Genomic DNA, 27,815 nt, shown 5'->3' with positions numbered 1-27,815 from the left:
CAATGTGTTGGATTTCTGTTACTCCACATCCTCACCAACATTTAATGCTGTCTGTCATTTTACTTTTAGGCCATACTCGGAGGGGGCAGGAGATCGCAATTACAAATGCTAGAGTCAAGAGTAAATAGACTAATAGGCTGATGGTTGTTAAGGCAGTTGAAATGACTCTTGCTCCCTTGTGAAAACAAAATAAGGGCCTCAGGTCACTCCTAAACATTGACAACCTAAGTACATAGACATGTGGCATGGTGTGTGTGTGTCTGTGTGTGTTGGTGGTGTTGGGGGTCCATTACACTGGCCAGAAAAGGAGTAAAGATTCACAATGTATTTTAGGCAGGGGGATTGGTATGAGTTAAGAGGCCACCCTGGGGTTGGGGATTTAGCTCAGTGGTAGAGCGCTTGCCTAGCAAGCGCAAGGCCCTGGGTTCGGTCCCCAGCTCCGAAAAAAAAGTTAAAAAAAAAAAAAAAAAAGAGGCCACCCTGGGTTGTGGGGAAAAAGAGGGATAGGAAGGGGGAGGCAGAGATAGATAGATGGAGAAACAGAGAGAGAGAGACAGAGTCATTCTATCTTACTCTCTTAGCAGCTGGCGAATCTAGTAAAGTTTAGCGCGCTGTTACAATTTTCATTTTGAAATAGGTTTGAGAAATTAAGTGACTTTCCAATGTCATAGAACTCTCTTTGGGCTTTCGTTTCATTGCCCAGGACACAACGGAACAAAATAGTAGGTAAATATCAAAATCAAGCCCTGCACCGCCTCGTGCTGATACCGGGAAGCACAGCAAGTGAGTCACTCAGCCTGCCCAGTAGCTTGCACACTGGGTTGCTAGCCGGCTCCTTTTTGGCTAAGCACCGACCGGAAGTGTTTCTGAGGGTTGCATTTCTACGACGCACAGCCGGAAGTTTCTATCCGTGGGTCTTCAGAAAGAGATAACCTGAGGAGTGGGCTACAGCTGGAGTACTCAGGTGTGGATCCCGGGGGATGGAGAGGCAGGGAAGACGGTGTGACCGTAAGGGGCACCGGCGCGGGGAGACGGAGAACGAGGCAGAACCCAGACCTAGTGTGGACCATTCTCCTGGCCGCTGGCCTCTTCACCCTGCCCCCACTTGGAGCTGGAGTGGCAGGGGCACCGCCCCCTTGACAGTAACACAGTCTTTTTGTAGGTACTGACCCTTGACCTCGGGGTGCTACCTCATCCCTCAGGCGTGATGGCTACGGGCGCAGATGTACGAGACATTCTAGAACTCGGGGGTCCAGAGGGAGATGCCGCTTCTGGGACCATCAGCAAAAAGGATATTATCAACCCGGACAAGGTAGCAGGGGTATTTGAAGGTGTTGAAGTAGAGCTGAAGGTGTTGGCGAAGAAATGGGAAGGGGTGTTACCAGAAGAGAGATGGTGGAAGTGATAATAAAAGGAGAACTACAGTGGAACAAAAAGTATGCCACCCTTTATGTGATGGAGAGGACACTGGGAGGTGATGGGAACTAAGAGAGTGGGAAACCACCAAAGGACAAAAGGATCGGGGGAACGTGACACTTTTAAGTTGTTGGGAAGAGAGAGAAAGTCATTGTGACAATCTTGAGGTGAGGGAAGGACTTTCTTCCCTGATAACTCAGATGAGAGTGGGGAGAGAAAACACCTGTGCAAACCGGGTAGACACACTCCCATGAGTGGGTTCCTGTGACTTTGGTTCAGCATTCATTTTTCAGATTGTGCTGGGCAAAAACTAAAGGTAAGGGTGGTCTAAGTCATCATTTTCCCCCTGTGGTTTTCTTTCCAGAAAAAGTCCAAGAAGTCCTCAGAGACACTGACCTTCAAGAGGCCGGAGGGCATGCATCGGGAGGTCTATGCTTTGCTTTACTCTGACAAAAAGCAAGTATTGGAATCCCAAGTTCCCCGGGTTTACCCTAGCTCACCTGGCATATCCCTACTTCCCTGTTTTCTCTTCTCCTGCTTTCCCTAGCCTGTATCCCCAACCAGGGCTCCTCCTGCAGGACTGCTCGGTGTCTTGCTCCAGGCCATGACTTCCTTATTCAGGGGTAGACTGAGCTTCTGGGCTTTAGTGGTTCTTCACACACCTGCTTCTAACCTTTCACCTCCACAACCAGGGACGCACCCCCACTGCTTCCCAGTGACACCGGTCAGGGGTACCGGACAGTGAAGGCTAAGTTGGGGTCCAAGAAGGTCCGACCTTGGAAGTGGATGCCATTTACCAACCCAGCTCGAAAGGATGGTGCTATGTTTTTCCACTGGCGCCGAGCAGCGGAGGAGGGCAAGGACTACCCTTTCGCCAGGTTCAATAAGGTGAGCTGCTAACAGGCAAAATCCAAGCCACTTGCATGAATTTTCCAGTCTCCGAGGGTTGGCTCCAAATGTGCTCGGTCCCAGCCATGCTTACCCACTCAGTTGTAGGTCAAGCTGTTGTTTGTGGATTTCTTCTGCCTGTTGCATTCTGTCCTTCTCTGGGTCTATGGTGGGCTTTAGTGGCCTCCCTTGGCCCGTCAGGAGCTGCTGCTCCTCAGAGCTGCATCCTAAGTGTTTCCTGCTTCTGCATGCTTCTTTACTGTTCTCCTTTAGCGCTGTAGCTTCAGTTACTCTTCAGCAGTGATGACCTCACCCCAGAAGATGATTTACTAGGATCCCTTTCTGAGCGTCCCATGGGCGGCTCACATCAGGACTCATAACCCTTCCTCAACTCCTGCTCAGTGAGAGATAGCATTTCTACACCACTGCGTGCATCACACACTTGGGACTCGTCTTTGACTTGGCGGTTTCCTCTTAGTAGTGAACAACAGGACAAAGAAGGGGAAGAGGATGGCATGCATGTAAAAAAACAAATTGAGTCCTGGCAGAGAGTACTGCCAATACACTGGAACTAGAATTTGAATGGCGGGAATGAGAAAACAGTGCACTTACTGGCAGTGCAGGAGTGGCCTGCACCTTACTCATTTATTTTGTTTGCGGCAGCATTTGTACTGTGGCACATGCCAGTAGACCAGAGGACAACTGCAAGACAGACTCCTTAGGTTGTCTGGCCTTCTGAGACACCCTGTCAACCCTAAGAGTGGTCAGGGAGGGCCTCTCTGGGAACTAGACCTTGTGATCTGTTCAGCTGATTCTATTGCCAATCAAATCCCTGCCTGTGTGCTTCATCCTTTGCGTCTAAGCACCCTAAACCAAGATCCGTTATTCTTTTTGGACTTTTAGCCTTGTCTAAAGCAGGGCCTTTTCCAGTCTCATCCAGCCATTGAGAGGAAGAGCTAGAGTAGGCTAGGATTGGATAGCCTGTGGCTAAGGTACTATACAATGTGGCTCAGAACAGTCTAGAACTGGAGCTTAAACAGCAGAAGGGTCAAACTCAGATTTTTCTCAGGCTGATGTATCTTTTGCCTGGATGCCCTCTTGGATGGCTTATAGACTTTTTCAGACTGAGCATAGCCCAGCGTGGCTCTATCACACCCATCCCAAAGCAGTTTCCTCCATCATACCATCATTCTTAGGGTGCTCAGGGCCAATTGCTACAAGACTGATAGAGCTCAGTGTAAAGGTGAAGTATTTGAGGGAGGGAGAGGGGGTGGAGAGACAAACATGTTCTTTTATCTTTAAAGAACACTCAATTTGTATTTAGTACTTACTGCTCTAGCATGTTGAAGCCTAAACATTGAGAACAAAAATCAATCAGACGAAGTATCTGTCTTTAAAGACGTCATGTTAATTGAGAGACAGAGGACTGTGGGGACAGTTGCAGTCTGGTAGGAGACAACCACTCAGAAGGCTGGAGAGTTATAGGAGTTTCCCCAACGATGGTACTAGGTACAGTGATTTTTTTCCCCCTTCATGAACGTGGAACATGGTGAAGAAAAATAGAAGAGTGTAAGGCCCAGAGGCTCCTGCAGGCAGGCCTATGGCCAAGGTTGATCCCTGGGCCACATGGTGGAAAGTGAGAACAGATTCTGACCTCCAGATATACCCATCCCTACACACCTGAAACATAGCTGCAACTTAAAGTGTAAAGGTTCATGTGTGTTTGGTACACTGGGCATTCCCATACTGATAAAGCCTAAAGCTCCATCCATGTAGGCTGATGTGGAGGCTGGTGTGGCTCTCTCTGTTGATCAACAGTGATCATGTCAGGTGGCCCTTGGCAACCAAGCTTAAAAACTTGGAGCCACCCATAGATTTTAAAGTAGAGTCATGTCAGGACTAGATGAGTTCTGGCAAGGTCAGATTCAATGAGTTCATGTTCTTCCTCTCCAGTTGCTCCTCTGAGGGGGGTGTCTTACTCTCCCTGACTCTCCCTCTGCTCTTGCTCAGACCAGGAGTCCACGAGACATTGATGGCATCCTCCCTGGCCCTTCACGCCCCATTTTGGGATTTCCTGTTACTGCAGCCTATAGGCCTGTGCCTTCTCTGTTGCTTTATCTGGGCTCATGGGCTGCTGAAGGTGGCTGCTTTGCTTATGGCTTCTCACCTCCACCACTGCTGCAGGTGCCTGCTCAGTGTCCTGCTCTCCTTTCGCCCATTACCTTCTCTGCTGCCAGGTGGTCTTAGGTACAAGAAACAGGACTTGAAAAGTGATTTTATGTACACATGTATGTTTGCCTGTATGTGTCTGTGTACCACATGGGTAAGAAGAGGAAGTTGGATCCACTGGAACTGGAATTGTAAATGGTTGTGAGCTGCCATGTAGGTGCTGAGGGTGGAACCTCGATCTAGAAAAGACCTTTAATCTCTTTAGAACTAGCCTCGTTGGATCTTATCACACCTACGTGAATTCTAAGCTCCCAGGAGGGGTGCACTCCCTGTAGCAGCTGGTTCTACTGCCACAGCAGACTCTTCTCAGCTCACTCAGTTTCCCTACCTGCTCCAGAAGCCAGGAGCACACTAGGGTATCTTCATCTCATGTCCTTGCGTTTCTCCCCCCGAACCTCCCATTCTCCCTCACTAGTTCACTTCTGTTTAGCCTTAAGGCTCAGTTAGCCTGGTGTAGTGGGGCCCACTTGTGATCCCAGTATTTGGGAGGTGGAGGCAGGAGGATCAGGAGTTCAGATACATACTGTCAGGGCCAGCCTAGGGTACAAAAAAACCAAAACCAAAAACACAGCACAGGGCTAGAGAGATGACTCAGTAATTAAGAGGGCTTATTGCTCTTCCGAACTGGTTCCCAGGAACCAGATTGGGTAGCTCACAGCTGCCGGAAACTCCAGCTTCTTCTAGACATCCAATGCCTTCTTCTGGTTTCCATAGTCACATCCCTCTATCCCTCTACACACACACGCACACACACACACACACACACACACACACACACAAACACAAACACACACAAAATTAAATTACTAGGAGGTATACACAGCCAAGTCTGGGAAACTAGAGAGCTTCTCCAGAGATGATGCTTGAGAGGTCGAAAGGATGAGAATGTTCTGTTGGTAGAAGGAATGTGGGATTAAGAGTAAAGAGAACTGGCCAAGTCTTGCTCTTGAACTTAGGAACCATCTAGAAGGCACTTTATTGTAGAGGTTGGTCTGGAACAGCCTTTCCTAGAGACAGGCGAATGGTCTTTCCCTGTTTGTAGTTCAGCAGAGACTGAGAAAGATACTAGGATTTTAAGAGAATACAAGGTCATGTTTATATTACATGAATGGGCACACAGTTGTGACAAACAAAAGTGCTTCTTTGTTTCCATTCTTATTGTAGGCCAGTTCTGACAGACTGCACTGTAAATAGCATGGTGTCATCTTGTTTGCAGATAGACTTGATTGGAAGAGGACAGAAAGGTGGTCTGAGTGGTCCCTCAATAATAGGGTTGTGCTGCTCTGAATGGGTTGTGGCCATTGAGATGGATGGGGATTCTGGAGGTAAAGCCCAGATTAAGTATAAAGTTGGAATGAAAAGATGCTTCCCAGTGCCAGGTGAATACTTGTGCTTGTAATCCCAGTGTGTGGGAGACTGAGGCAGGAGGACTGCTGTTAGAGCTAGTCTGATCTTCACAGAGTGCTGACCAGCCAAGGCCACTTACCAAGGCTGTGACAACAACAAAACAGAAACATAGGTCATCATTAGAAACAGTTCTGGGGGTTGGGGATTTAGCTCAGTGGTAGAGCGCTTGCCTATCAAGCGCAAGGCCCTAGGTTTGGTCCCCAGCTCCGAAAAAAAAAAAAGAAAAAAGAAACAGGCTTCTGATGGTGACTTTGGTGACAGTGGTTGAGATATGCATTGGGGATGTTTGAAGAAGAGGGATGAACACAGGATTGAGCATGTTAAGGTTGGGGATGTGGGACATGGTAGGAAGTGTCCAAGCAGCAGTTGGAAAGAGGCTGTTGTGCTTTTGAATCCATGAGAAAGTTCCTGTTCTAGCCCAGCACTGACCCCTCCTCATGTCTCTCACCTGTGACCCAATTGTGGCGAGGCTGGTGACTCTGAAAGGGCACCTGGGGTGGGAATGTGGGCCAGGAGAGGAAGGGGGTATAGGTAGTAAGATTCCCTGGAGGTGCCCAACTTTGAAGTACTCTGAGATGGACAAGTCCCACTGTCACCACCGGGTGGCAGTAGTGCTTCATACAAGGCTCTGGGCCTTTCTCTGGCTGATGGGTTTGTGACTTGAGAATTGACCCTTGGGTGCCTAGAAGTGCTTACAAATCAGATAGGAGCGTGTGGCCTGTTCCAAAAGATGGTAAGTTGTCCTGAAGTGACCCAGAGCATTATAGGGAGGGGCCTCTGGCTAATCAGACTGGGTCTTTCCTTCCTACAGGCTGCCCCTGCAGAGAGGGGTACAGGGGTTGGTAATAAACAGAAAGGTTTGTGGTAAATGACCAGTCTCTTGGACATATGCAAAGGAATGCAGTCCCCGTGTCTTTGTGCCAGTAGACAGTACAGGTGCCGGTGTACTCAGAGCAGGAGTACCAGCTCTACCTTCACGATGATGCATGGACTAAGGCAGAGACTGACCATCTCTTTGACCTCAGCCGCCGATTTGATTTGCGCTTCGTAGTTATTCACGATCGGTATGACCACCAGCAGTACAAGGTGAGCTGATATGCATTTGTGTGAGCATCCAGTCCTTCTGCCATTTCTTCCATGCGCTTCTCAGTGCTCCTCTCCATGTGTCTTGATCCTCAGAAGCGTTCTGTGGAGGACCTGAAAGAGAGGTACTACCACATTTGTGCTAAGCTTGCCAACGTGAGGGCTGTGCCAGGTACAGATCTCAAAATACCAGTATTTGATGCTGGACATGAGAGACGGCGGAAGGAACAGCTGGAGAGACTTTACAACCGAACCCCAGAGCAGGTCACAACCTCTTCTCCGTAACTGAAATCTTTTGCTCTCCACCCTCCACGGCCCTTCCACCTCCAGCCCTTTTCTGTGGTCCCCTGTTCTTCCTTTCTCTGCTGCCCTCATAGATAGCCCAGTGTCCCTTCAGCTCCTTGGCCACCCTGCTCCCACACAGCCCTCATGTGTACTGAGGCATTTCTTGCTTTTGCAGGTGGCAGAGGAGGAGTACCTGCTCCAGGAGCTTCGTAAGATTGAGGCCCGGAAAAAAGAGCGGGAGAAGCGCAGCCAAGACCTGCAGAAGCTGATTACCGCAGCAGACACCACCGCAGAGCAGCGGCGCACAGAACGCAAGGCTCCCAAGAAGAAGCTACCCCAGAAGAAGGAGGCCGAGAAGCCGGTGTGGAGGCTGACCCAGCAAGCTCAGGGTGGAAGGGACCCCAGCTTCAGTGGCATTCTGAGAGTACCCTGGGCTCTCTCTGACACCTAAGGCTCTTTAACTCTTCCTGCAGGCTGTTCCTGAGACTGCGGGCATCAAGTTCCCAGACTTTAAGTCAGCGGGTGTGACATTACGGAGCCAGCGGGTGAGCTACCTCACGCAGTGTTTGCTCACGCAGTGTTTGCGCCCTTGCCATTGTTGCTAAGTTTACAGCAATGTGGGAGGGGCTATGAAAAGAGGTGGCCTTGTCAGGATCTCATGACGTGGCCAAGCCTGGTCTGCCTTTACCATTGTCCACTTCTCAGCTAGTTCCCTCTTAGCCACAGCTACACCCACGGGTGGGTTCCCTGCATGCCTCACCCCAAGAGGTGGAAGGCTTAGCTAACTTGATCATTGCAGATGAAGCTGCCCAGCTCTGTGGGTCAGAAGAAGATCAAGGCGCTGGAACAGATGCTGCTGGAACTTGGTGTGGGTGAGTGATGCTGAGCCCCATGGGACGTCCCCCTCTCTGGGGCTATGCAAGGGAGTATATAGGTCGTGTTTCAGGCGTTCAACCACAGTCCGGCTTTGTCTTGCTTGCAGAGCTGAGCCCTACGCCCACAGAGGAGCTGGTGCATATGTTCAATGAGTTGCGGAGTGACCTGGTGTTACTCTACGAGCTCAAGCAGGCCTGTGCCAACTGTGAATATGAGCTGCAGATGCTACGGCACCGGCATGAGGCTCTGGCTCGGGCAGGAGTGCTGGGGGGCCCTGCCACACCAGCAGTGGGACCAACCCCAGCGTCTGCTGAGCCAACAGTGTCTGAATCTGGACTTGGTCTTGACCCTAGCAAGGACACCATCATTGATGTCGTGGGTGCACCGCTCACACCCAATTCGGTAAGAGCCTCAATAGGCTTGTGGGAAGTATACCCTGGCTCTACAAGGGAACACACTGTTTACAGACCCCATCCTTCCAGTGCCTTCAAGGGAATGGTTGCCATTGTGAGGGGTGAAGCTGAGGACAGGAGTGGGTTGACTGTTGGGCCTCTTCTCTGAAAAATGACACTAAGCCTTGAGTACGACCTCTGGGGGGGCCACTAACCTCAACACTTTCTCTATAGCGGAAACGACGGGAATCAGCCTCCAGCTCATCTTCTGTGAAGAAAGCCAAGAAACCATAAGGGGCCATCAGAGTTGGTGGTATGGTGTAAATAGAGCTGTTAAGTTGGACTGAGCTGATTCTATTTCCTTACCTCCTCATATCTTTGGCTGGACTGATAGTTTGATCTATCAGTGATCACTACAGCAAGTCCCTAAACGCTTGCTTGCAGTGCCCACCGTCAGGCCCTTAGCCACTTTTGTTGCCTAGACCCTGCACCTTGCACACCCGTGGTTTTATATTTAAGGTGATCTTGCACACGGTCAGGATCTCAACAGTTTTGGCAGGTCCTTGTGGTCCAGGTATTTCCCAACCCCCACCCCACCCCTGCCCCCAGGTGTATAACTTTAGTGAAGCCATCAAAGGTACTAACTATATAGTGCCAGCTGCTTACATGCTGATGGCTTTGTATGGAGTTGAAGCCTGGAGAATCAGCACACACACAAGGACATCTTCATTGCACACTAGGACCTTGTTTCCCCGACTTTATTCAAGTGGCACGTTCACAGCAGGGATTTTGGGGGTGGGGGGTGGACACAAGGTGGGGCCTGATCTGTCCTGGAGCCCTGGGGGCACCACACACCATGCACTATGGATGGGAGGGGCACAGGGAGGGCTTGGTGGCCCCAGCAGAAGCCTGTGTACCAGGGAGAAGGCAGTGAGTACCTGGGTTCCCCCTAGCCCAGGCCCATAATGGCAGGGGCTAATACTGGGCTGAGACTGAGGAATGGGAGTGGGGTGGGGCACAAAGTGTCTGCTCCAGAGGGGCCAAGTGGCCAAGCCCTCACACAGGGCACAAGCCTGTAGGGCAGCTGGGGGACACTCTGGGCGCAGAGCTGTGCCACTCTCCCTTTTCCCTCTGGTGAGGGAGAGGATGATTCTGGTTTGGGCCAAGCAGCTACCCTGTCCTGCCCCATCCTGTCCTCTGCCAATCAGAAGGGCTTTGATGTCTGCTTGAAGATGAAGCCTCGGTATGCCAATGTCTTCATGATGTTGGCAATGTTCTTGCAATCATCTAGAAAGAAAAGAAGACATTCAGATGGGCCAGATTCAGGAGCCATAGGCCTGAGGAGGGCATCTCTGGCTCTGATGGCAACATTTCTGGCCTTGGATTGGGCTGGGTGATACTGGGCCTGCAGGAAGCCTGGACTCGGTGCTTCTCAGTCCCATAATTCATACTGGAAATTGGCCGCTGTGTCCCATCCTGGCCCCAGCGGTGATGTATGGGCGCCGTCGCAGTAAGAAAAAGGCAGAGTAAATGTGTAATTTCTCCCTTGACGGCCCCTGGCCGCTGGGCGATCCTTCTTGTTGCCGCCACATGGGGACGGCCTGTCCGCCACACTCTGTCTTCCCGCCACCCGCCTTGATGTCTCCATTTCATTACTGTGCGGCCATTCATCACACCCACAGCCAGGGTGACTTTGTCGGCACTTGTGTGTGGGGGAGAACTGTGGCCCAGACCACACTCAACTGGTGACAAGGCACAACCCTTGGCATGGCTGTGCCATAGCCCTGGGAACACCTGTCCTGGATACCTGTGCCCTTATAGCTCCAGACAGGCTAGGGAAGGCCATGGTTTCTATGCTGTCAGCCTGCCAGACATGCAGTGGTCATCCTACAACCTGCCTCTGTCTGAGTAGGCTTGGCAATGGTCACCTTTAAGACCTTGACTCAGTCAGCTCAAACACCAGGTTAAATAGTATGTATGTGTCAGACCCTCAGTTTCTCTGGTTTGGCCACTGAGAAACTCCATGCTGTGAGCTACTGTAGTAACCTGGAGGCTGCAGGGACTCTGGGGCCTTTGCCAGGACAGGACTTGCTCCACTGCTAGATGTAAGAAGGGGAGCAACTGGGAGTTTGTCCTACTAGGGCAGTGGCTCCCAGTCTGTAGGTCAAGACCCGTTTAGGGTCGAATGACCTTTCACAGGGGTCACGAATCATACCCTGCATATCAGATATTTACAATTCATAATGGTAGCAAAATTACAGTTAGGAAGTAGCAATGAAAATAACTTTGTGGGGGTGGTGGTGGTGTCAACACAACATGAACCGTATTGAAGGGTTGCGGTGTTAGGAAGGTTGAGAACCACTGTGCTAGAGGAAGCCTACACAGAAACTGCCCATCTATCTAGGTTCAGCTTCCCAAAACAGTCCCTAACGCCTTTCCCATCTCCCTTCCTTGTCCCTGGGCCACAGCCTCATTTCATAGCTGCTGTGATGCAGAAGTACCATACATCGATGGTGTAATCAAGCGAGGGGCGGTGGGGAGGTCAGGAGGCCTTGAAAACTTTTCCTTCCATGGAGCATCTATGCATGCCCTCACTAAGACTGTAGCCTAAGAAAGGGTGACTCTGCCCCCTTTCCCCCCACCCCCAGTAATGAAATTCATTTAGCCAAGGATCTGGGGTAGGCCAACCATATGAGATCCTGTCTTATAAGGGTTCAATATGTATGTACCTATGGTGGACAGAGATGTGGGGAGTTGATATCGTGTTTCTCCAGGGACTCAGGAAACAAGTCAGGGCTGGTCTGCTTTGAGGCAGAATGGGGAGAAGACAGATGGGTGGGTAGTGGCGGCCATGGCAACTCCAGACATGACCCATCCCCGTGGTTTATGGGCCGGACACGCGCCCCGCTCAGCTGAGGCCCTGTCATTTGTCTCCCTTAGTGAGTGCGCCAGTGCTGTGGGGGTAGAGGGAGGGGTATGACAGGAGGAGCTAAGCAGTTGACAGGAATAGGACAGGAGGTGTGGGGCCAGATGCTGTGACGGCATTGTTGAGACAAGAGGCAACCTGGGACAGGGTATTTTTCCCCAAATAAACCTAGGCCTGTCAGGGCACCTCAAATCCTTCCTGTCTAGTACTCTGGAGACCATGGCTGCTGTGCATATTAAGAATAAGTCCCCTCGTTATCAGCAATTACCCAGCGGCCACACACCTCATTTCTTTTGGCAGAAAAGAAAATTAGTTTTCTATTGACTTCATCTGGCTCCTCCCTCAATGCTGGACAAATCACTCAATCTGCCTCCCCTTGGACCAAGTAAATGTCCTATTCTAGACCCCTAGGCCACCAATGAGCAAGTGTCAATTTACCTGTGCCAAGTGGTGCCTGCTCACCTCAGTCAGTCTCGCCCTTTCCCCATGCCATATGTGGCCAACTTCACCTAAATCATGAGCTCTGGCTGCTCCTGATGGCCATCCTCCCCCATCCAGGATCTTTCTCTTCAGTCCCACCACAAACTTAAATCTTCACAGTTCTTTCCAGATAAGCAGAATCAAAACATCCCAATACTGAATTCTCCCCAGGTTTTCTCTTCCTTCTGCATTCTCAACATCAGCACATGGCACTGTACAGTAAATCACCCGAAACTCCCAAGAGGCCAACACCTTATGCACTCGGTCCAGATCTAATCGGTCTGAACCCTCTGCAGGACTGGTTTTCTTATTCTTCAATCCAGTGGCCCTTAACCTGTGGGTCTTGACCATCGGAAAACATGTATTTCTGATGGGCTTAGGAGTTGAGACTGCTTAGCAAAATTACAGTTACAAAGTAGCAACAAAAATAGTTTTGTGGTTGGGGGGTCACCACACTATGAACTGTAAGAAAGGGTTGTAGCATTTGGAAGGCTGAGAACCACTGCTAATCAAATGCTTCCTTTTTCCAGTAGCCAGTCACCTGTATGTCCACACCCTGTAATTCTTAGATCGAAACAGTCTGGCTTGTCCCTCAGGTCCACACTCTTGTAGCCAATAAGGTCTTTACACAACAATCTTTTCATGTCCTTCCCTTTTTAAATTCCTTTAGTGGTTCTTCCTGCCTTGTTTAAAGTCTGCATTTATTTATTTTTTTTTTTTTAAAGGTAGGGTCTCACTAAGTAGCCCTTGGTAGCCTGGAACTCAGATCTGTTTCTGTGTCTCAGCACTTGGGATTAAAAGTGTACATGAGAATGCTTTATTAAAGTCTACACACATATACATGTATTTTAACTGTGTATGTGTATGTCATAGGACAACTTGTGGGAATTGGTTCTCTCCTGAGTGGTTCCTAGAGACCAAACTCAGGTCAGAAGGCATGATGGCAGGCGCATTACCCACTGAGCCATCTTGCATATCCTGTACTTTCCTCCTTTCCTCTGCATGGTCCTGGGTTTTAAACATAGTGGTCTGAACAAGCGAGATAAGCATTCTTCCTTTTATCCCCAAGCAGGGTCTGAGGTTAGATAAGGATAACCTTGACCTTGAACTCCTGGTCCTGCTTTCACCTTTTGAGAACTATAGTTATAGGTGTGTATTCAGAGGACAACCTATGGTGGTCATTTCTCTCCTTCCATCCTGTGGGTTCGTGGGAGTGGGGAAGAGTAAGACAGACCGAAGCTCTGAGATCATGTGGGTTAGTTGGCATCTTTGCCTTTATACCATCTCTTGTAGAGCTAGTTAGGCCAGCTTAAGGGTGCTGTGACACAAGTTGAGAGGTTGCTGTGTTGAGTCCACAATGGAGGCCTCTAAAATAGGTCTTTACCTTCAAGTTCTAGAAGGCTAGCTAGCCACAAAAGCTTTTTCTTTCGAAAGGCATTGGTATTTTTAGTGTTAAAAATATTTGGGGGGGAGGGGAGGCTGGAGAGATGGCTCAGTGGTTAAGAGCACTGACTGCTCCTCCAGAGGTCCTAAGTTCAATTCCCAGCAACCACATGGCAGCTCACAACCATCTGTAATGGGATCTGAGGCCCTCTTCTGGTGTGTCTGAAGACAGCTACAGTGTACTCACAAATAAAATAAATAAGTCTTTTTAAAAAAAGAAGTATTTTTATATCAACAGGCCCAGAATGGAAGGGTAACAGCTGTGCAAACCCACAGAGGGGATGAGTCAGGTAAGCACCCAGTAAGGAAGGCTGAGTGTAGTAGGTGCCTCCATCCAGAGTGGTCAGCGCTGCTTGGCAAAGAAGCTGCTACTGGAATGGTGGCTGCGATCCCTCATAAAGGAACCCACCTGAGGTGGCACTGAATGCTTGTTAGTTACACTAGTTTGAAAACTGAAGAGTAGAGCACAGGAAGGAAGCCCTAGGACACTGGCCAGGGAAGACCTTCATGAGAAAGGGGTCCAGGAAGCCCTTGGATAGTACGCAGGGGCTTTCATCTGTGTCCTCACTTCATCCAGCAAGTGCAAACCTGTTTTGTATGCTGGATGTGTTTGGGCCAGACTGGGTCTGGATACCCAAGACTAGCTCCCTGTACTTGCAGAGCTCAAAGACAGCCCCGTAAGAGGTGCAGTGCTATAAAAGAGAGGAGGCACGGAATTGCTTTCTTTTGGAAGCTCCGGAATGGATTCCCAGAAGGACAAAGCCATGCAAAGCCCGGAGGGAGCTGGCCCAGAAAGTTAGGGCTAAGGTGAAGAGGCAATACAGGCACCACTGGAAGCCATCTGTAGACTGCCAACATTAATTTAACTGAGATATGCCGTGACAAGATATGAATGGGTGGTCAAGTCAGCAATGACCGACTAGAGGAGATCCAAGGAACCCAAACCCCAAGATTCTGGCAGCACTATGAAGACATAGTGAGACCCCATGTTGAAGAGGAAGAAGAGGAAGAGGAGGAGGAGGAAGAGGAGGAAGAAGCAGAGGAAGAGGAGGAATAAGAAAAGATGAAAGAAAACAAAAATGACTAAAGGGGTAAATCAATTTGGATAATCAAGGGTGGAAAACTATTAAGGAGGCTATGAGGTAATGTGGTTAAAGGAGCATGCAGATAGATGTCAAGGCCCACCCCTGTAGCCTTCAGCCTGTCTGGTAATCTGTCCAGGGACTGGTAAGGGATGGAGCCTGAGCCCATGGAGCAGAGGCCAGCAAAGCTGGGGTGCAGGAATGGGCAGGGGAAAGAAGCTGCAAGGAGCAGGACCTGCACGTGAGAATGAGGAGACTATAAGAACTCTGAGCTGACCAGTCTAGAACCTCACTGACCTTATGCCCACATCTGTCTGGCTATCCAGCAGCAAGAATGTACTGAGCAAAAGTGCTGTGGGTTTCTTAGGCCAATCTGAAAGGACTGCCAGACTAAATGCTGTCCCAGATCAAATGGGACATACACTGAAAACTACTTGTTATTTCAAGTTCAAATCTCACTATTCCTCTGTATTTTGAGACAAGGTCTATCTAGTCCTAGCTGTTCTAGAACTCACTCTGTAGACCAGGCTGGCCTCAAGCTCACAGAGATCCACCTGCCTCCGCCTCTCTGCCTCTGCCTCCCGAGTGCTGGAATTATAAAGGCCTGTGTCGCACTGCCCGGCTGCTCTACATTTTCATTCGTCAAGTTTGGCCACTCTGTAGTGGGCCTGGGGCCAACACCGTGTTCAGCATCGTAAGGAAGATCAAAGGAGCCCAAGTCAGTGAATTTAGAATTTAAACAGCAGAGAACCTCAGATTCTGAGTTTAGTTCACACTCAGCTACTTAATAACTGAACCTAACCAAGTTCTGAACTTTTAACTTTTCTGTGTTTTTGGTTTTTTTTTTTCTCTGAAATGAAAAGAAAAATTACAGCAACTACTTCTCTTAAAGGATAATTTAAAAGATGAAATGAATTGTCTGTGAAGTATTTAAAATAGTGTCTATGTTACTTACCAGTTACTCTAATATAATATTGTTATTCTAAAATTAATATCCTGACACTCAGGCTGTGTTCCTTGGGCCCACACAGCCTCCTATGTCCCTCGCCCATTCATGGCCACTTTGGCCTTCATGACACTCTTTCCAGAAATCACTCCCCTCCTCCCCCACTCAGCACTCTTCTGTCTTCTAAACCTCCCAAGCAAGGTCTTATGGCCTCCACTCTAAAGTGACCCTGTCTTCCCGCCCCTCCCTGTATCACCCTCCACCCCACAGAGGTGCCTGAGGTGCCACAGGGCTGATGGTGAAGGATGACGGTGGTTCTACAATAAGGGGAAAAGGCAATTTCATCTTGATTAGCAGGCGATTTCTCTCTCTGTAATAAGCGTGCTCCAAATAATTAGCGTGTTTTACGTAATAATGAAATTACAGAAATGCAGTCCACTTATTCAAACAACTCACCATTACCATATTTTTAAATATTAGACTTAATTAGAGTTTATCACTTCAGAGAAGTATGCGGACCGAAGATGTTTTTAAAAAAATCCTCATAAAGTGTTTATTAAGCGCTGGTAAAGCTAGGATAATGATGTGTTTGGAAATTAAGGCAATCAAACACTTACCGCCGCTCCTGGAGGCCGGGCATGGAAATGAGGCCATTACACGCCCATTACCCGCCAGCTCACAGCCACTTGGGGGGTGGGGGAAGGATATGCCTGGCCGAGAGGGCATGGTGCCCGGAAATGCCTTTGCCAACCTCCCAGAGATGCCTGACCAGTAAGCACAGCCTCAGCCCCTCAGTCACTTACTCTGCATTTGGCTGTTATGAGCCCAACGCAGACTTGGCCAAGCCAATGACTGGATTGATCCCAAATGCCAAAGAAGACAACTCTGATCTGACCAACTCTGATCCAGACTCCCAGGCCTGGCAGGCCACATCAACTACTTCATTCACAACCAATGCAGAATGGGGACAGGAGCCAGGTCAAGCAGCCAGGGAGGCCCTTGAGAGGAGGTGGAGCTAGACCCCACTTGCTGGCTGCAGTCGCCACTGAGGAAGGGGCAAGCTAGACCCAGTGCTCACTTCCAAGAAGGGGGTCAGTGGAGCAGTGGGAGGAAGGCGAGGAACTGAGTTTATATTTAAAGAGGAAGACCTGAAAACAGACCCTGGGTCAGGGAAAGCAAGGGCAGGGGGTGGATGGTAGGGAGTGGGACTGTAGGCTTCAGACCCCATTTGTCCCAGTGAATAACTAATTTCAGAATTTATAGTGCTGGGTTTTTGTTCTGTGGCCATTTATATCTGTGAGGGGAGGAAATGAAGAGGCAGCACGGATGCCACATCTTTCTGTGTTATTGCTTGTCTGCCATTTGCAAATCATTATTAATTGTGGGCCCTGGTGGCAGGACGGGAGGGGGCCAGGCTGGGTACATCCACATAGCTCTTCATCAAGGACCCCAGCCGCTGCCCCAGAGAGCCAATTACCCCGCCCTGATTGGGATCAGATAAAGAGGGAATTTTTACAAATTAGGGAATAAATAGAATTTCCACACAGGGCGCGGGCAGGACCTGAGAGGCTATAATGAAAAACCATCCGTCACCATCAGCGTGGCCTGGGCATGGAGCCCCAACACTCCCTCCCTGTGGGCCCTTTCTGATGTTCAGGGACCTGAGCAGGCGGGTCTGAGAACTACCTAGCCCTTCTAGGGTGTGGAGACAGGAGAGAATTCCCAGGGGTGGGTGGAGGTTAGGGAATACCATGTGTCTGGGTGCTGACCCTGCCTCTGCCTGCCCTTGGGTCTCGGGAAGGAGATGTGCAGTCCTAAGAAAAGACTGAAGTTTGGAACCACAGGGCCCAAACTGCATCAGTGTCCCCTTGCCATGGCAGTCCTACGGCAGAGCCCCAGCCCAGCCCCCTGGACCACTCAGTCTGGGCTCCCATTAGTGCTCCTCCCCTTGGATCATTAAATATGTATATCTTATTACACGCCTTGTTAGAGTATTGAGCTCTATTGACTGATGATAAATCCTGAGCCTCGTCCTGGCCGTAAATTTATCTGGAGATGATGAAGACTCAATAATCTAGTCAGGCAGATAATATCATCGGGCCTTAAAAAAGATCATTACATTATATGTCAGAATTAAAAGTGAAATACGCTGTAGTAACAGGGCGATGTTCTGGCCATTACCACAGATGCCCGCCTCCCCCGGCCCATTCCTACCTAGCCCTGCTGGAAGGGCTGGGCCGCCAGGGACTGCCACAGCTGGAAGCGGCCGGGGAGCTCTAGGTAACCCATGGCCACGCCTGAAGTCTGAAGGAAAGAGCTGGCTGTCCAGAGCAGCTGAGCAGATCTAACAGAGTCCACTGAGACTCAGCTTCCCCTCCTTTCCGCTCTACTATCGTCACGCTAGAGCTCTACCACAAGGTTCCAGACAGGAGGAGGAATACAGAAAAGACAAGAACTTCCTTCCCTGACTGGTTTCCCTGTTGGTATCATTCCTAGAGTTCCCACAGACCAGATTTGCTTTTATTTCACTGGCAGAGATCAGAGACAGAACCATGCCTAACTAAACAAGAAACTAAAACAAGCAGACATCAGCCAGGCTTGGTGGCACAGCTCTTGGGAGACTGACTCTACAAAGTGAGATTCCCATCTCAGACAGACCCAGAGTCTGAAAGACAGCCAAACCAAGTACACACTGATGCCCTAATTTCAGAAGGTTCTAATCGGTCTGAGGATGAAGGGGGGATTGATTGATACCATATGTGTCCCAGGTACTTTTTAGAACATAATGGACACCTACCTTTAGAATGTGGATTTCAGGGTGCATCTTCTCAGACTTTTTCTTGTCAACATTCTCAACTCTGTCCACCTTTTCTTTGGGTAGGTATTCTGGTCTGAAATAACCCAAGTTGCTTCTCTAGGCTACATCTTGGTTTTGTGTGGAGAGAATCACAACCTTACAGACTAGTGTCACTACCATGAGATCCTCACCATTCCCTGTGGTATATAAACTGCCCAGCAATCCCAAGCCTCCTGCCAAGTGAGTGCTTACCTTTAGGCCTCAGGTCAACAAGCTCCTGCCCTCCCCACAGATCTCAATCTACCAGTCAAGTACTCTACCTCTGACTCACAAATGGACAGGTACTTGATCTATTTGCAAAAGGAGACCAATCCTGCTACCCCTTCTGAAGCTGATTTGTCCACTTCTCCTCATGCTGGAGTCTAAGCCTGCAGGCCCAATTTCCCGAGGCCTGGACTTGAGTGCCCTTGCCACTACTCCTCTAGGCCAAAGCAACACTACTGCCATCCTTTCTACAATGGTCTCTACCATGATTCTAGTCATTTCACTCCATCTTAAACCCCTTCAGTGACCCTGGAGTAGAAAAGAGAAACAATGGATGCCGTGGTCAAACTGAAGCAGGGCCTTCAGATACTAGCACATGGCCAACCCTGTTTGCTAATGCTGACAACTAAACTGTGGTTAACGATGTCAACAGGAGTTAATCGAGGTAAGGGAAGAATGGAAACTTGCCCACAAGGAGCCTGGGGATGTAGCTGGTGTTTGCTTATCACACATGAGGACCTAGGTTCAATCCACAGCATGGAATACCAGGTGTGGTGGCACACATCTAAATTCCCAATCCACGTGAGCTCAGAGACGGGGGGGGGGGGGGGTCACAGTTCAAGGCTAATCTGGCTGCATAGGGAGTTCCATAATCAGCCAGGGCTAAGTGATGAGATTCGAGATCCCATCTTAAAAACAAAAAAAAAAGGGAGGAGGGGGAGGAGGAGGGGGAGGAGGAAGAGGAGGAGGAGGAAGAAGAAGAGGAGGAGGGAGAGGAGGAGGAGGAGAAAACAGAAAAGAATTAAAGTCAGAGATGGATGTGGTGGTGCATGCCTTTTATCCCAACACAGGGGAGGCATAGGCAGGTGGATCTCTGCTATATGCAAGCCAGCAGACCAGTCTAAAGAGAAAATTCTAGGATAGCCAGGGTTCTCTAGAGAGACCCTGTCTCACCCCCAACCCTCATCTCGACCCCAACAACAACAAAACAAAAAACAAGAATGAATGAAGGTCAGGTATGTAGTCCAGCATTTGGGAAGAAGGAAGTCATAAATTCTAGGGATGGGCTACACGAAACATTGAAAGCAGCTACCACTTTCTCAGGTGGTTATCACCTACTTTACTATTCCTAGGAGAACATCTAAACTTCCTTACAAAACTGTGGGAGGCTGGCCATGTTTATCCCCCTGGCCTTGTCTCTTAGGTGGCACAGCCCCTTCCCATGCTCTTCTTTGTCTAGAAACCACTTCTCATCTGGTCCTCTTCTTAGCCCCTGGGACTCAGGCCTGCTTAATTCCCTATGGATGATCAGACCGTAGCCCCATGTCTGTGTAAGGATGGGCCCACTTGCCATGACTGTTCTGACACATGCTGCTAGACAATATACTACTTGAGGGATTATTTACACAGAGGCCCCTCCGAGAGAGAGGGAGTGCAGAGAATACATGTATCAAGTATAAGGAAGGGGGAAAGCATGGGCCCAAGGTTATAGATGCACCTTCTTCAGCCTGACATTTGCCATTCCAAACCCTTTACCTGCCAAGGCTCTGAGTATCAGTCATGGTCCTGTGTCCAGCTTCTAAACAGATAGATGTCTGTTCTTCCTTGCCTCCAGTCCTTCCTAGCACCTTGGTTTTCCAAGGCTATGCCAGCAGACTACTATGGAAGGACCCATCATCAGAGTGGGAGTAGTGGTGTTGGTGGTCCCCAGTACTAGGCAGAGATGCTCCAGAGAACAGCTTAGCTGTGCTTAGGGACTCTGGGGATGGGAAAGGGGTGCTGGCCTTTCTAAGCCCAGTCCCACCTGGTAAATATTTTATCCTCAGCTGCTCAGCTAATCCTTATTAATTTCAATACGCTGCCTGCCTGGCTTGGCTCCCAATGCATTATTTATCCCTTTGTTTGTTTGTCGCTAACAGGTGGGCCCCAGTGGAGGCACTGACTGGGGACAAGCCCACTCCATCACAGTGTGGCTGTGAATTAATCATGAGGACTAATGGGAATCACCTCAGCTACAGGCACTTCCCTAGTTACCTCAGCTTGTGCTAGCACCCAGGGGTGGGCCAGGGCCATTGCAACTCAATTCAAAACAGTACACTTTATTTATTATCCCCCTACCCTTGTCAGGCACTGTGCTAGGCTTTGGGGATACAAGATGAAAAACCCCCACAAGTTCCTGCCCTCAGGGAACTTAAGGTCTAGTGGGGAGAGAGGTGTCAAACAACTTCTAAGCCAGTGACTCTTAATTAGAATGGTGATTAAATGTTGTAAAGAGGGAATGCAGGGTGTTGTGGAAATGTGCATGTGGGAGAAGAGAATCCCACCAAGTAGTTAAGGAGGCTTCTCTTTTTTTATTTATTTTTTTTTTATTTTTATTTTTTCTTTTTTTCGGAGCTGGGGACCGAACCCAGGACCTTGCACATGCTAGGCAAGCGCTCTACCACTGAGTCTTTTTTTTTTTTTAATTTATTTATTATATGTGCACACTGTAGCTGTCTTCAGACACACCAGAAGGTGACATTGGATCCCATTACAGATGGTCATGAGCCACCATGTGGTTGCTGGGAATTGAACTCAGGACCTCTGGAAGAACAGTCAGTGCTCTTAACCACTGAGCCATCTCTCCAGCCCAAGGAGGCTTCTCTTGAGGAAGGAAACTCACACTGAGCCCTGAAAGATAGTCCAGAGTCACTTAGGCCAAGGGGGTAAAGGAAAATGTAGGTTAGAAAAAAAATCACTGAAGTGAAGTGGACAAGTGTACAGGAGGATATGGAATGTGGAAGTAAGAAAGGTCAGCAGGAGGCTGGAGAGATGGCTCAGCAGTTAAGAGCACTGACTGCTCTTCCAGAGGTCCTGAGTTCAATTCCCAGGAACCACATGGTGGCTCACAACCATCTGTAATGAGATCTGATGCCCTCTTCTGGTGTGTCTGAAGACAGCTACAGTGTACTACTAGACATAAAATCAATCTTTAAAAAAGTCAGCAGGTATACAGGGGATAAGATAGCCTCTTCAGCCAACAGAGCTCAGTGTGGAGCCCTTCCACGCACTCGATCAGCCTGTATCCTGTTGGTTTTCACTATGACCACCTGATTTTAACATCCATTCCCAATACCTGGGCTGATTTCAGAAGCTTGATTCCAGACTTTGTACTTAAGCCTCTTGTCTGTGCCATGAGGCCCACTCCTCCAAAGGTTCTGGTGTTCTGCTGGCTGCTGCTTGTGTGCCCTGGAAGCAGCAGTCGTCAGGATCACTACAGTTCAGCTGTACACAAATCAGGGAGTACAGGTGAGCACTCGGCCTGATCCTTAGGAGGAAGCTTATTGTACCTGTCAGCTCCTTCAAGGGCTCAATGTGATCCATTAGCCCAAGGGAAGTCCCAGGCAAAGATCAGAACATTGCAGATTCAGTCAAAAGTGCTACCCTCACCTCCTAGAAAGAGCTGCTCTTGGCTGAGGCTGTTTGGTGTGGACCCAGAAAGTTCTGGCAAATGTTTTCTAAATGAATTGAACGAAGTGGAAGCCCAGCCATCACCTATAAGGGTCTTCCCTAAACATTCCCCTCAGAGACCTTCACAGAACTCTAAGGGGCTGGCACACTTTAGGAGCTCTCAGTAAGCCTTCATGTAAACCTGACAAGTCCCTGTGGACCCCAAAGAGAAAGAAACGAGTTCTGATGCAAGAATGACTTGCCCAGAACCACTCGACCTGGAACCAAGCCTCAACCAGACTGGGTTTAGACTTGTCAACACAAGAGACCTACTGTCTATGTGGGCACTTCCCTAGGGATCTCTCTTGATGACTAAGGGCCCTAGCTCCTGAGAACAAAGCTAAAAGCCCTGGCTTATGAAGCAAGCACTGTTCTGTGAGAGCATGGGCCTCACTGTGCACATGCTCAGGGTTTGTAATTCTATTCAAAGTGGCCACTTGGAAAATCTATATGTCTCCAGGCTCCCCGTACATCATGGTGTCAAGTCCTGATGCAGAGGCATCCATCAGCAGCTCCCAAACGCCATGCATGGTCTGTGTACCACATTCCTGATCCCTCCTTGGATCTCACTGCTCTGTCTTAGCCTAACCTGATAAGGGCTTGGCCAGCCTCCTTTGCCACCCTCAGACTCAGCCTGTGGCTACCCTCAACCCAACTTCTGATGCCTCTTTTGCTTTGCTTTACCTGTCTCTGCTCTCTCAGAGCTAGGCAGCCAGCTTGGAGGCAGCTTCGATAACTTGCTAACATGCTGCCCATGCTGTTCTTAAAAATTTATGACTGTGCAACATGAAAAATCCGGCTGAGGAACCATCATTAGCAGAGCTGCCTCCCTCCCCCACCAGAGCTGCCCTCGTAAATTGAGATTTATGACTGTGGCAGGCGGGGGTGGAGGGGGTATATGCTGTGGTAAGGATGTTGTGGAAATGGGAAGAGACCAATGAGGCAGCAGTGGGGTCTGGGGCTCCCCCCTGCGGCAGCTTCAGCTCACCGCAGGCTGCAGTGATGAAACCTTCAAGGCAGGTCTGGCCAGAGGTGTCAGCATAGTATGGATGCTGGATTCTGCTGGGCAGTGTACCAGAAGGGGAGGGGCCTAAGCCAACAGTGGGTTTTCTCGTCAGGCACTCGTGCAGGAACAGATCCTGAGGTTCGAGGTGCTAAGCACTGGTTCCTTAGGATCAGGGAAGTCACGGAGGTCAAATCTAGTGGTGAGCATGATCCTTGCTGGGGTCAACCTGAGTCAACTTCCTCAACTGGGACTGTGCAACTCACTGGAGCTGTGGTTCTCAGCCTCCCTAATGCTGCAACTCCTTAATACAGTGCCTCATACTATGGTGACCTCAACCGTAACACCTTTTTCATTGCTACTTTCTAACTGTAACTTTGCTGCCGTATGACTCCTGATATAAATATCTGATATTCAACCCCTATAAAAGGATCATTTGACCGCACCCTCCCCCACAAAGAGTTGTGACCCACAGGTTGAGAACCACTAGAGAACTGAAGGGAGGCAGAGGTTATGAGGGAGCCTCCCTCTGTCCCATTCCTTGGTAAGAAGTATAGGGAGACTGCGGGCCTCATTCATACAGGAAAGACTATGGCTGAAAAGAGGTGATCCCATTGCGCCCACCCCCAACTCTAGGCCCTCTGTTGGCTCCCCTCCACTTACTCCCCTGCTCACTTAGCCCTGTCAGCAAGGCCATTATGAAATTGGGGTTTCATTTACAGACTAATTAAACATTACAGCTTGTTCACAATTACAACGCGGGGATGAGGGAGTAACTAATTACGGAAGAAATGAGCTAACATTTATCTCTGCTCCCACCCTCCCTCTCTCCACTGGCCCCCACAATCTGGCTTCATCTCTGTGGTCAGTACCAGCTCTGTTTATTTCCTAGGAGTGAGGAATTGGAAAATCCTACTTACTTCTCCTCAAATCCAACTGTTGTTCCCAATTATCCTGGGGATGGGGCTTGGCTCCTAGGGCTCTATGCAAGACAGACCCTGTGACTGTGACTGAAGCATGCTAGGAGCCTTGTGATGGCATGTGTGGCTATGACCCCTGGGGTGGAGGAGGCTCCGCTTTAGACTGCCAGGATGATCGTACTATTGGACTCTATGAATCTGTATCTTACACATGAGGATTTTGGAGTGATTGCTTAGATGTGTGTGACCACATATGTGCCTAGGTGAACCATGTTTTCACTCCCAGCCCCAGGACAGGACAGAAATAACTAAGTGACTGTAGGTGGCAATGGGCAAAGGCTGGCCCAGGACATACCCCAACAGCCTAGAGCCCGTTTCCTACTGGGCAACACCATGCAGTCTCCTAACTCTGAAGAGGGAGGAGAGGAGAGAGGTGGGGCTTCTCTACTCTAGAGCTCCACAGGCCTAGGCTTGGCCTCTAGCCACATGCTCCCTCTGAGGTCCAAGGAGCCTCCTAGGGGCTTAGAGTGCCCCCTGTGGGCAGGAGTCCTGGGGTCCTGCTGACCTGACACAGGGTTTAATATAGTAACATCGAGTATAAGCGTTTCCATCCTTCCTGCCTTTGGGCAGAAGAAGAAAGGAAAGAGGAGGGAGAGGAGGGAGTAGAGGGAGCCGGCTGAAGGGAGGCTTTGAGGCCTCAGAACTCACATCAAACAGTCGGATCTGGGCCTAATTGTCTGACCCCTGCCCCTGCCTTCAATCAGCTCTGCAGCTCCTGCCCGCCCCTTGCCTAACTAGCAGCCATGTTCTCCTCATTAGGACAAGTTCCCCTTGCACATATGTCCTCGGACATGTCCCCAGCACTCCCAGCTCCCAACTCTGCCTGGTGGGAGGGTACAGCAGGGACCCATTTTGGAGGGGCCTCTGTGACAACTGTACCCTAGCTGGTTCAAGCTGCATCAGCCTGTCCTTGGGATGTAGGGTCTAGTGCCACAGGCTATGGCAGGTTCCTAGGCTGTCCTGGTTGTTGGTACATTCTATCCTCTGTGTGTCCCTGCAGTAGTCCCACTATCTCAGACACATAGTCCCCATGGACAAGGACTGTACTGCTTTTAGCCCTGTAGCCTGGAATGGTGAGATCAGCTTGGCAGGGGATCAGAGACTAGGTCTGGGTCTATGTGCACAGACTGGGATCTGAAGAAACTCACTGCCTACTGCCCATGATGGTTCACTCAGTGGATCCAGCTGTCCGACATACCCAATGTGGGACAGGGATGGTGCTCAACTTCTCTAGGGGAGATCTGGGTTTAAATTCTAGCTCTCTTGGTTTTTGTTAGGCAGCCTGAGGTGAACAGCAACCTTTCTGAGATTCGGTTTCCTCACAAATATCCCTGCAGAAGGGTGAAAGCTGTCTCAGGGTACCTAGCTAATGCCAAGGCCAGAAGCACCTAGGTTGCAGCCTAGACTAAAGGCAGGGATGCCACACAGCTGCTCCAAATCAAGGAGCAGAGCCTCAGCTTACGGAAGGCCTTACGGTCCTGGGTCAGTTGAAACAAGTCTTAAGGAATGAGGTTGTCACCTGCGTACGAAGGGCTGGAGGACATAGCTGCAAATGCCCCTGAAGGTAGGCTGTATAAGATGCTCTTGTGATTAATTCTCAGGGTACAGGACCCATTCAGGACTCAGAGAGGGGTTGGTGGACTCTGGGCCCTGACATTGTCTCACCTTAACCAGTGTAATGACTTGCAAATATTGATGAAAGGCACAAACTACAGCGATTGTGTTTTTCAGGGAGTGAAGGTGGGGAGAGGGGATAAGGAGGAAAATAAACTGCAATGAAGTCCAGTTATCTCCCATCTGTAGCTGTTCCTAATCCCCTAGCCCAAAGGAATCCAATGCAGCCCCTTATCTGCCCTGTCAATCACTCAATCACCGCCCAGTGCTTGGTGGGCACCACACTCACACACATGCTCTCACACACACAGGCACTCCACTGACTCTTGCTCCAACATTCCCGCCCACCCCCAGCCCATTACTCTTCTGAGTAGGAGCAGCAAGCACGCACAGGTCCTGCCAGATGGATGCAATTTGCATAATATCAGCAGTGAAGGCTGCAAGATCACCAGGGGTCAGGGCGCTGACATCCTCGCACAGTCTATCTGCAAGTGCTAATTTGGCCAGCATTGATCTGTCTTTCTGATTTCTTTGTCATTTACGTCTGCGATGGTCTGACAGGAGATACAGAGAGAGACAAGGGGAGGCCAAGCCAGCCTGGGGCTAAGAAGGAAGGGAACAAAGATCGCACTTTCACTGCATCACCCACATGGTGTGTGTGCGCTCGTGCGCACAAACACACATGTGAACAGACCAGAACCTTCTATCCATCAATTCACCCAAAACAGTTCTAACACACACACATCCTTCGGGGTCCCAAGAAGGTCTTGTTCAAGGAGGAAATTGTCCCTCACTCCCAGGGACCATCCAGATAGGAAGTGGAAACTCTGTTGGCACCTGGGTAATTATCCCTTATGGCCACCCACTTTCTCCATCTTCACTTTCTCAAGGCTACATCAGAAAGGTAAGTATGGGGAAAGACTGAATAGGAAGCTGGCCCTCTGAGCAGTGACAGGGGCCAAGCCTGAAATAGTAATGGTGGTAGTTGTGAGACACAGTTGAGGACAGAGGAGAAGAGGGATGTCAACACGTACAGGGTCATCTGGAGCCTAGAGACTGGGCTTTCGAATGTCCACGTATTAACGTATTACCTGCAGACTCCTGAGCCAGAGTCCACATTTTCTCTGTCTTGTAAGGGGTTTAGGGCAGGGAAACAACACTGTCAGGCCAGATGGCTGAAAGGGAAGCAAAGACTGGAGCTCTTGAAAGCAAGAGTCCTCTGCAGAGAAGGGATCATGGTCACTGAGATGCAGCGGGATTTGAGGGGTGCAACACCCCTCCCCCATGGTAGCCCCTCCCTACTGTGGAGGAGCTGGGTGATCAGAAGGAACTCCCTGCTGGGCAAAAGGAGGGGCTGGTGTCCATGTGTGCTAATCCGGGCTGAGGTCTTCAGAGAGACCTGGGAAACTTCAAGGAGGGGAGCCAAAGCTGTACTGCAGCTGAGCTCATTAGCCAGCACCCCCTCCCCACGAGGAGGAGGGTGGGAGGCCCAGTGAGCTGGCGGCAGAGAAAAGGCTGTCACTGTCCTTTCTTCCTCTTGGTACAAGCGTCTCCCTGAGCCTACGATTCTCCTGCAGTGACACCTCTCACGGGCACTAATGAGATCCATGCCACAGAGCTAATGCATTCTGACTGGACTCTGATAGACACCCTACTCATGCGGGGGAGACCACAGGCTCGTACTTCCCCCCCACAGAGGGGGCACCCTCCCCCTGCCACCACCTGCCAGCTTAGCTCTTGCCAAAGTGTGCTGGGCAGCAAGCTCCTGAGAGTCCATTTGGTCTCTGGCCATGCCACCTGTGCCATGAGCCTCTGCAGGACCCTCCTCAGTCTCAGAACAGAGGGGCGAAGACTGCAGGGCCAGCCCACCCAGCTGGGTATGGGGACTATTCGGTCATTCTCCTAGCTGGCTGAAACCTACAGTCTGTGGGGTCTGTCACAATAGCAGATTTGACTGGTCTCTGCTGTGCAGACTTCAGAAAGGAAAGAAGGGAAGGGACCCAGGCTCTGCAGCAGAGCCCAAGCTTGGAAGAGTCTAGCTTGGTTTGTCCTTTATGGTACTAGAGACTGAACCTAGGCCTTGCTTTTGCTGGCAAGTGCTCTACCACTGTGTTACATCCCAGTCTAAAGGACCCAGTTTTACTGCCCACCACAAATGATACCAAGATACTCTTCTGTTTACTCCCAATGTAAGGGCCTGGAGATGGGCAGGATT

At 49.8% G+C, this 27,815-nt stretch overlaps 2 protein-coding genes and 1 long non-coding RNA gene across 28 annotated transcripts in view; 1 reads left to right on the top strand and 2 right to left on the bottom strand.

Moving 5' to 3' along the window:
* The first annotated feature begins 900 nt into the window (after nucleotides 1-900).
* Nucleotides 901-8,919, top strand: Dmap1 (DNA methyltransferase 1-associated protein 1). The gene is made up of 11 exons (NM_001015006.1): nucleotides 901-964; nucleotides 1,163-1,312; nucleotides 1,781-1,872; nucleotides 2,109-2,304; nucleotides 6,868-7,026; nucleotides 7,120-7,287; nucleotides 7,484-7,669; nucleotides 7,782-7,853; nucleotides 8,108-8,180; nucleotides 8,291-8,586; nucleotides 8,811-8,919. The coding sequence occupies exons 2-11, from the start codon at nucleotides 1,208-1,210 to the stop codon at nucleotides 8,868-8,870; spliced, it is 1,407 nt and encodes a 468-aa protein (NP_001015006.1). The 5' UTR covers nucleotides 901-964; nucleotides 1,163-1,207; the 3' UTR covers nucleotides 8,871-8,919.
* A 382-nt stretch (nucleotides 8,920-9,301) lies between these two features.
* Nucleotides 9,302-27,815, bottom strand: part of Eri3 (ERI1 exoribonuclease family member 3) — a 127,015-nt gene continuing 108,501 nt past the window's right edge. For all 26 annotated transcript variants that reach the window (XR_015619732.1, XR_015619731.1, XR_015619733.1 and 23 more), the window contains one exon: nucleotides 9,302-9,863. Coding sequence is in view for 21 of the 26 variants with exons in the window: in XM_087549255.1 (XP_087405381.1) it covers nucleotides 9,781-9,863 (83 nt within the window). In the remaining 5 variants the exon portion in view is untranslated. The remainder of the gene's footprint in view (nucleotides 9,864-27,815) is intronic.
* Nucleotides 20,861-27,757, bottom strand: LOC148005998 (uncharacterized). The gene is made up of 2 exons (XR_015621081.1): nucleotides 21,468-27,757; nucleotides 20,861-21,006 (listed from the first exon to the last, which is right to left on the bottom strand). It is a non-coding gene; the product is annotated as an uncharacterized LOC148005998 (long non-coding RNA).

The sequence above is a fragment of the Rattus norvegicus genome, chromosome 5 (genome assembly GCF_021556685.1).
Source record: "Rattus norvegicus strain SHRSP/BbbUtx chromosome 5, alternate assembly SHRSP_T2T, whole genome shotgun sequence".
Taxonomy (NCBI): Eukaryota; Metazoa; Chordata; class Mammalia; order Rodentia; family Muridae; genus Rattus; species Rattus norvegicus.
Note: the sequence above shows the minus strand (reverse complement) of the source record. Positions and strands in the feature narration are given on the sequence as shown.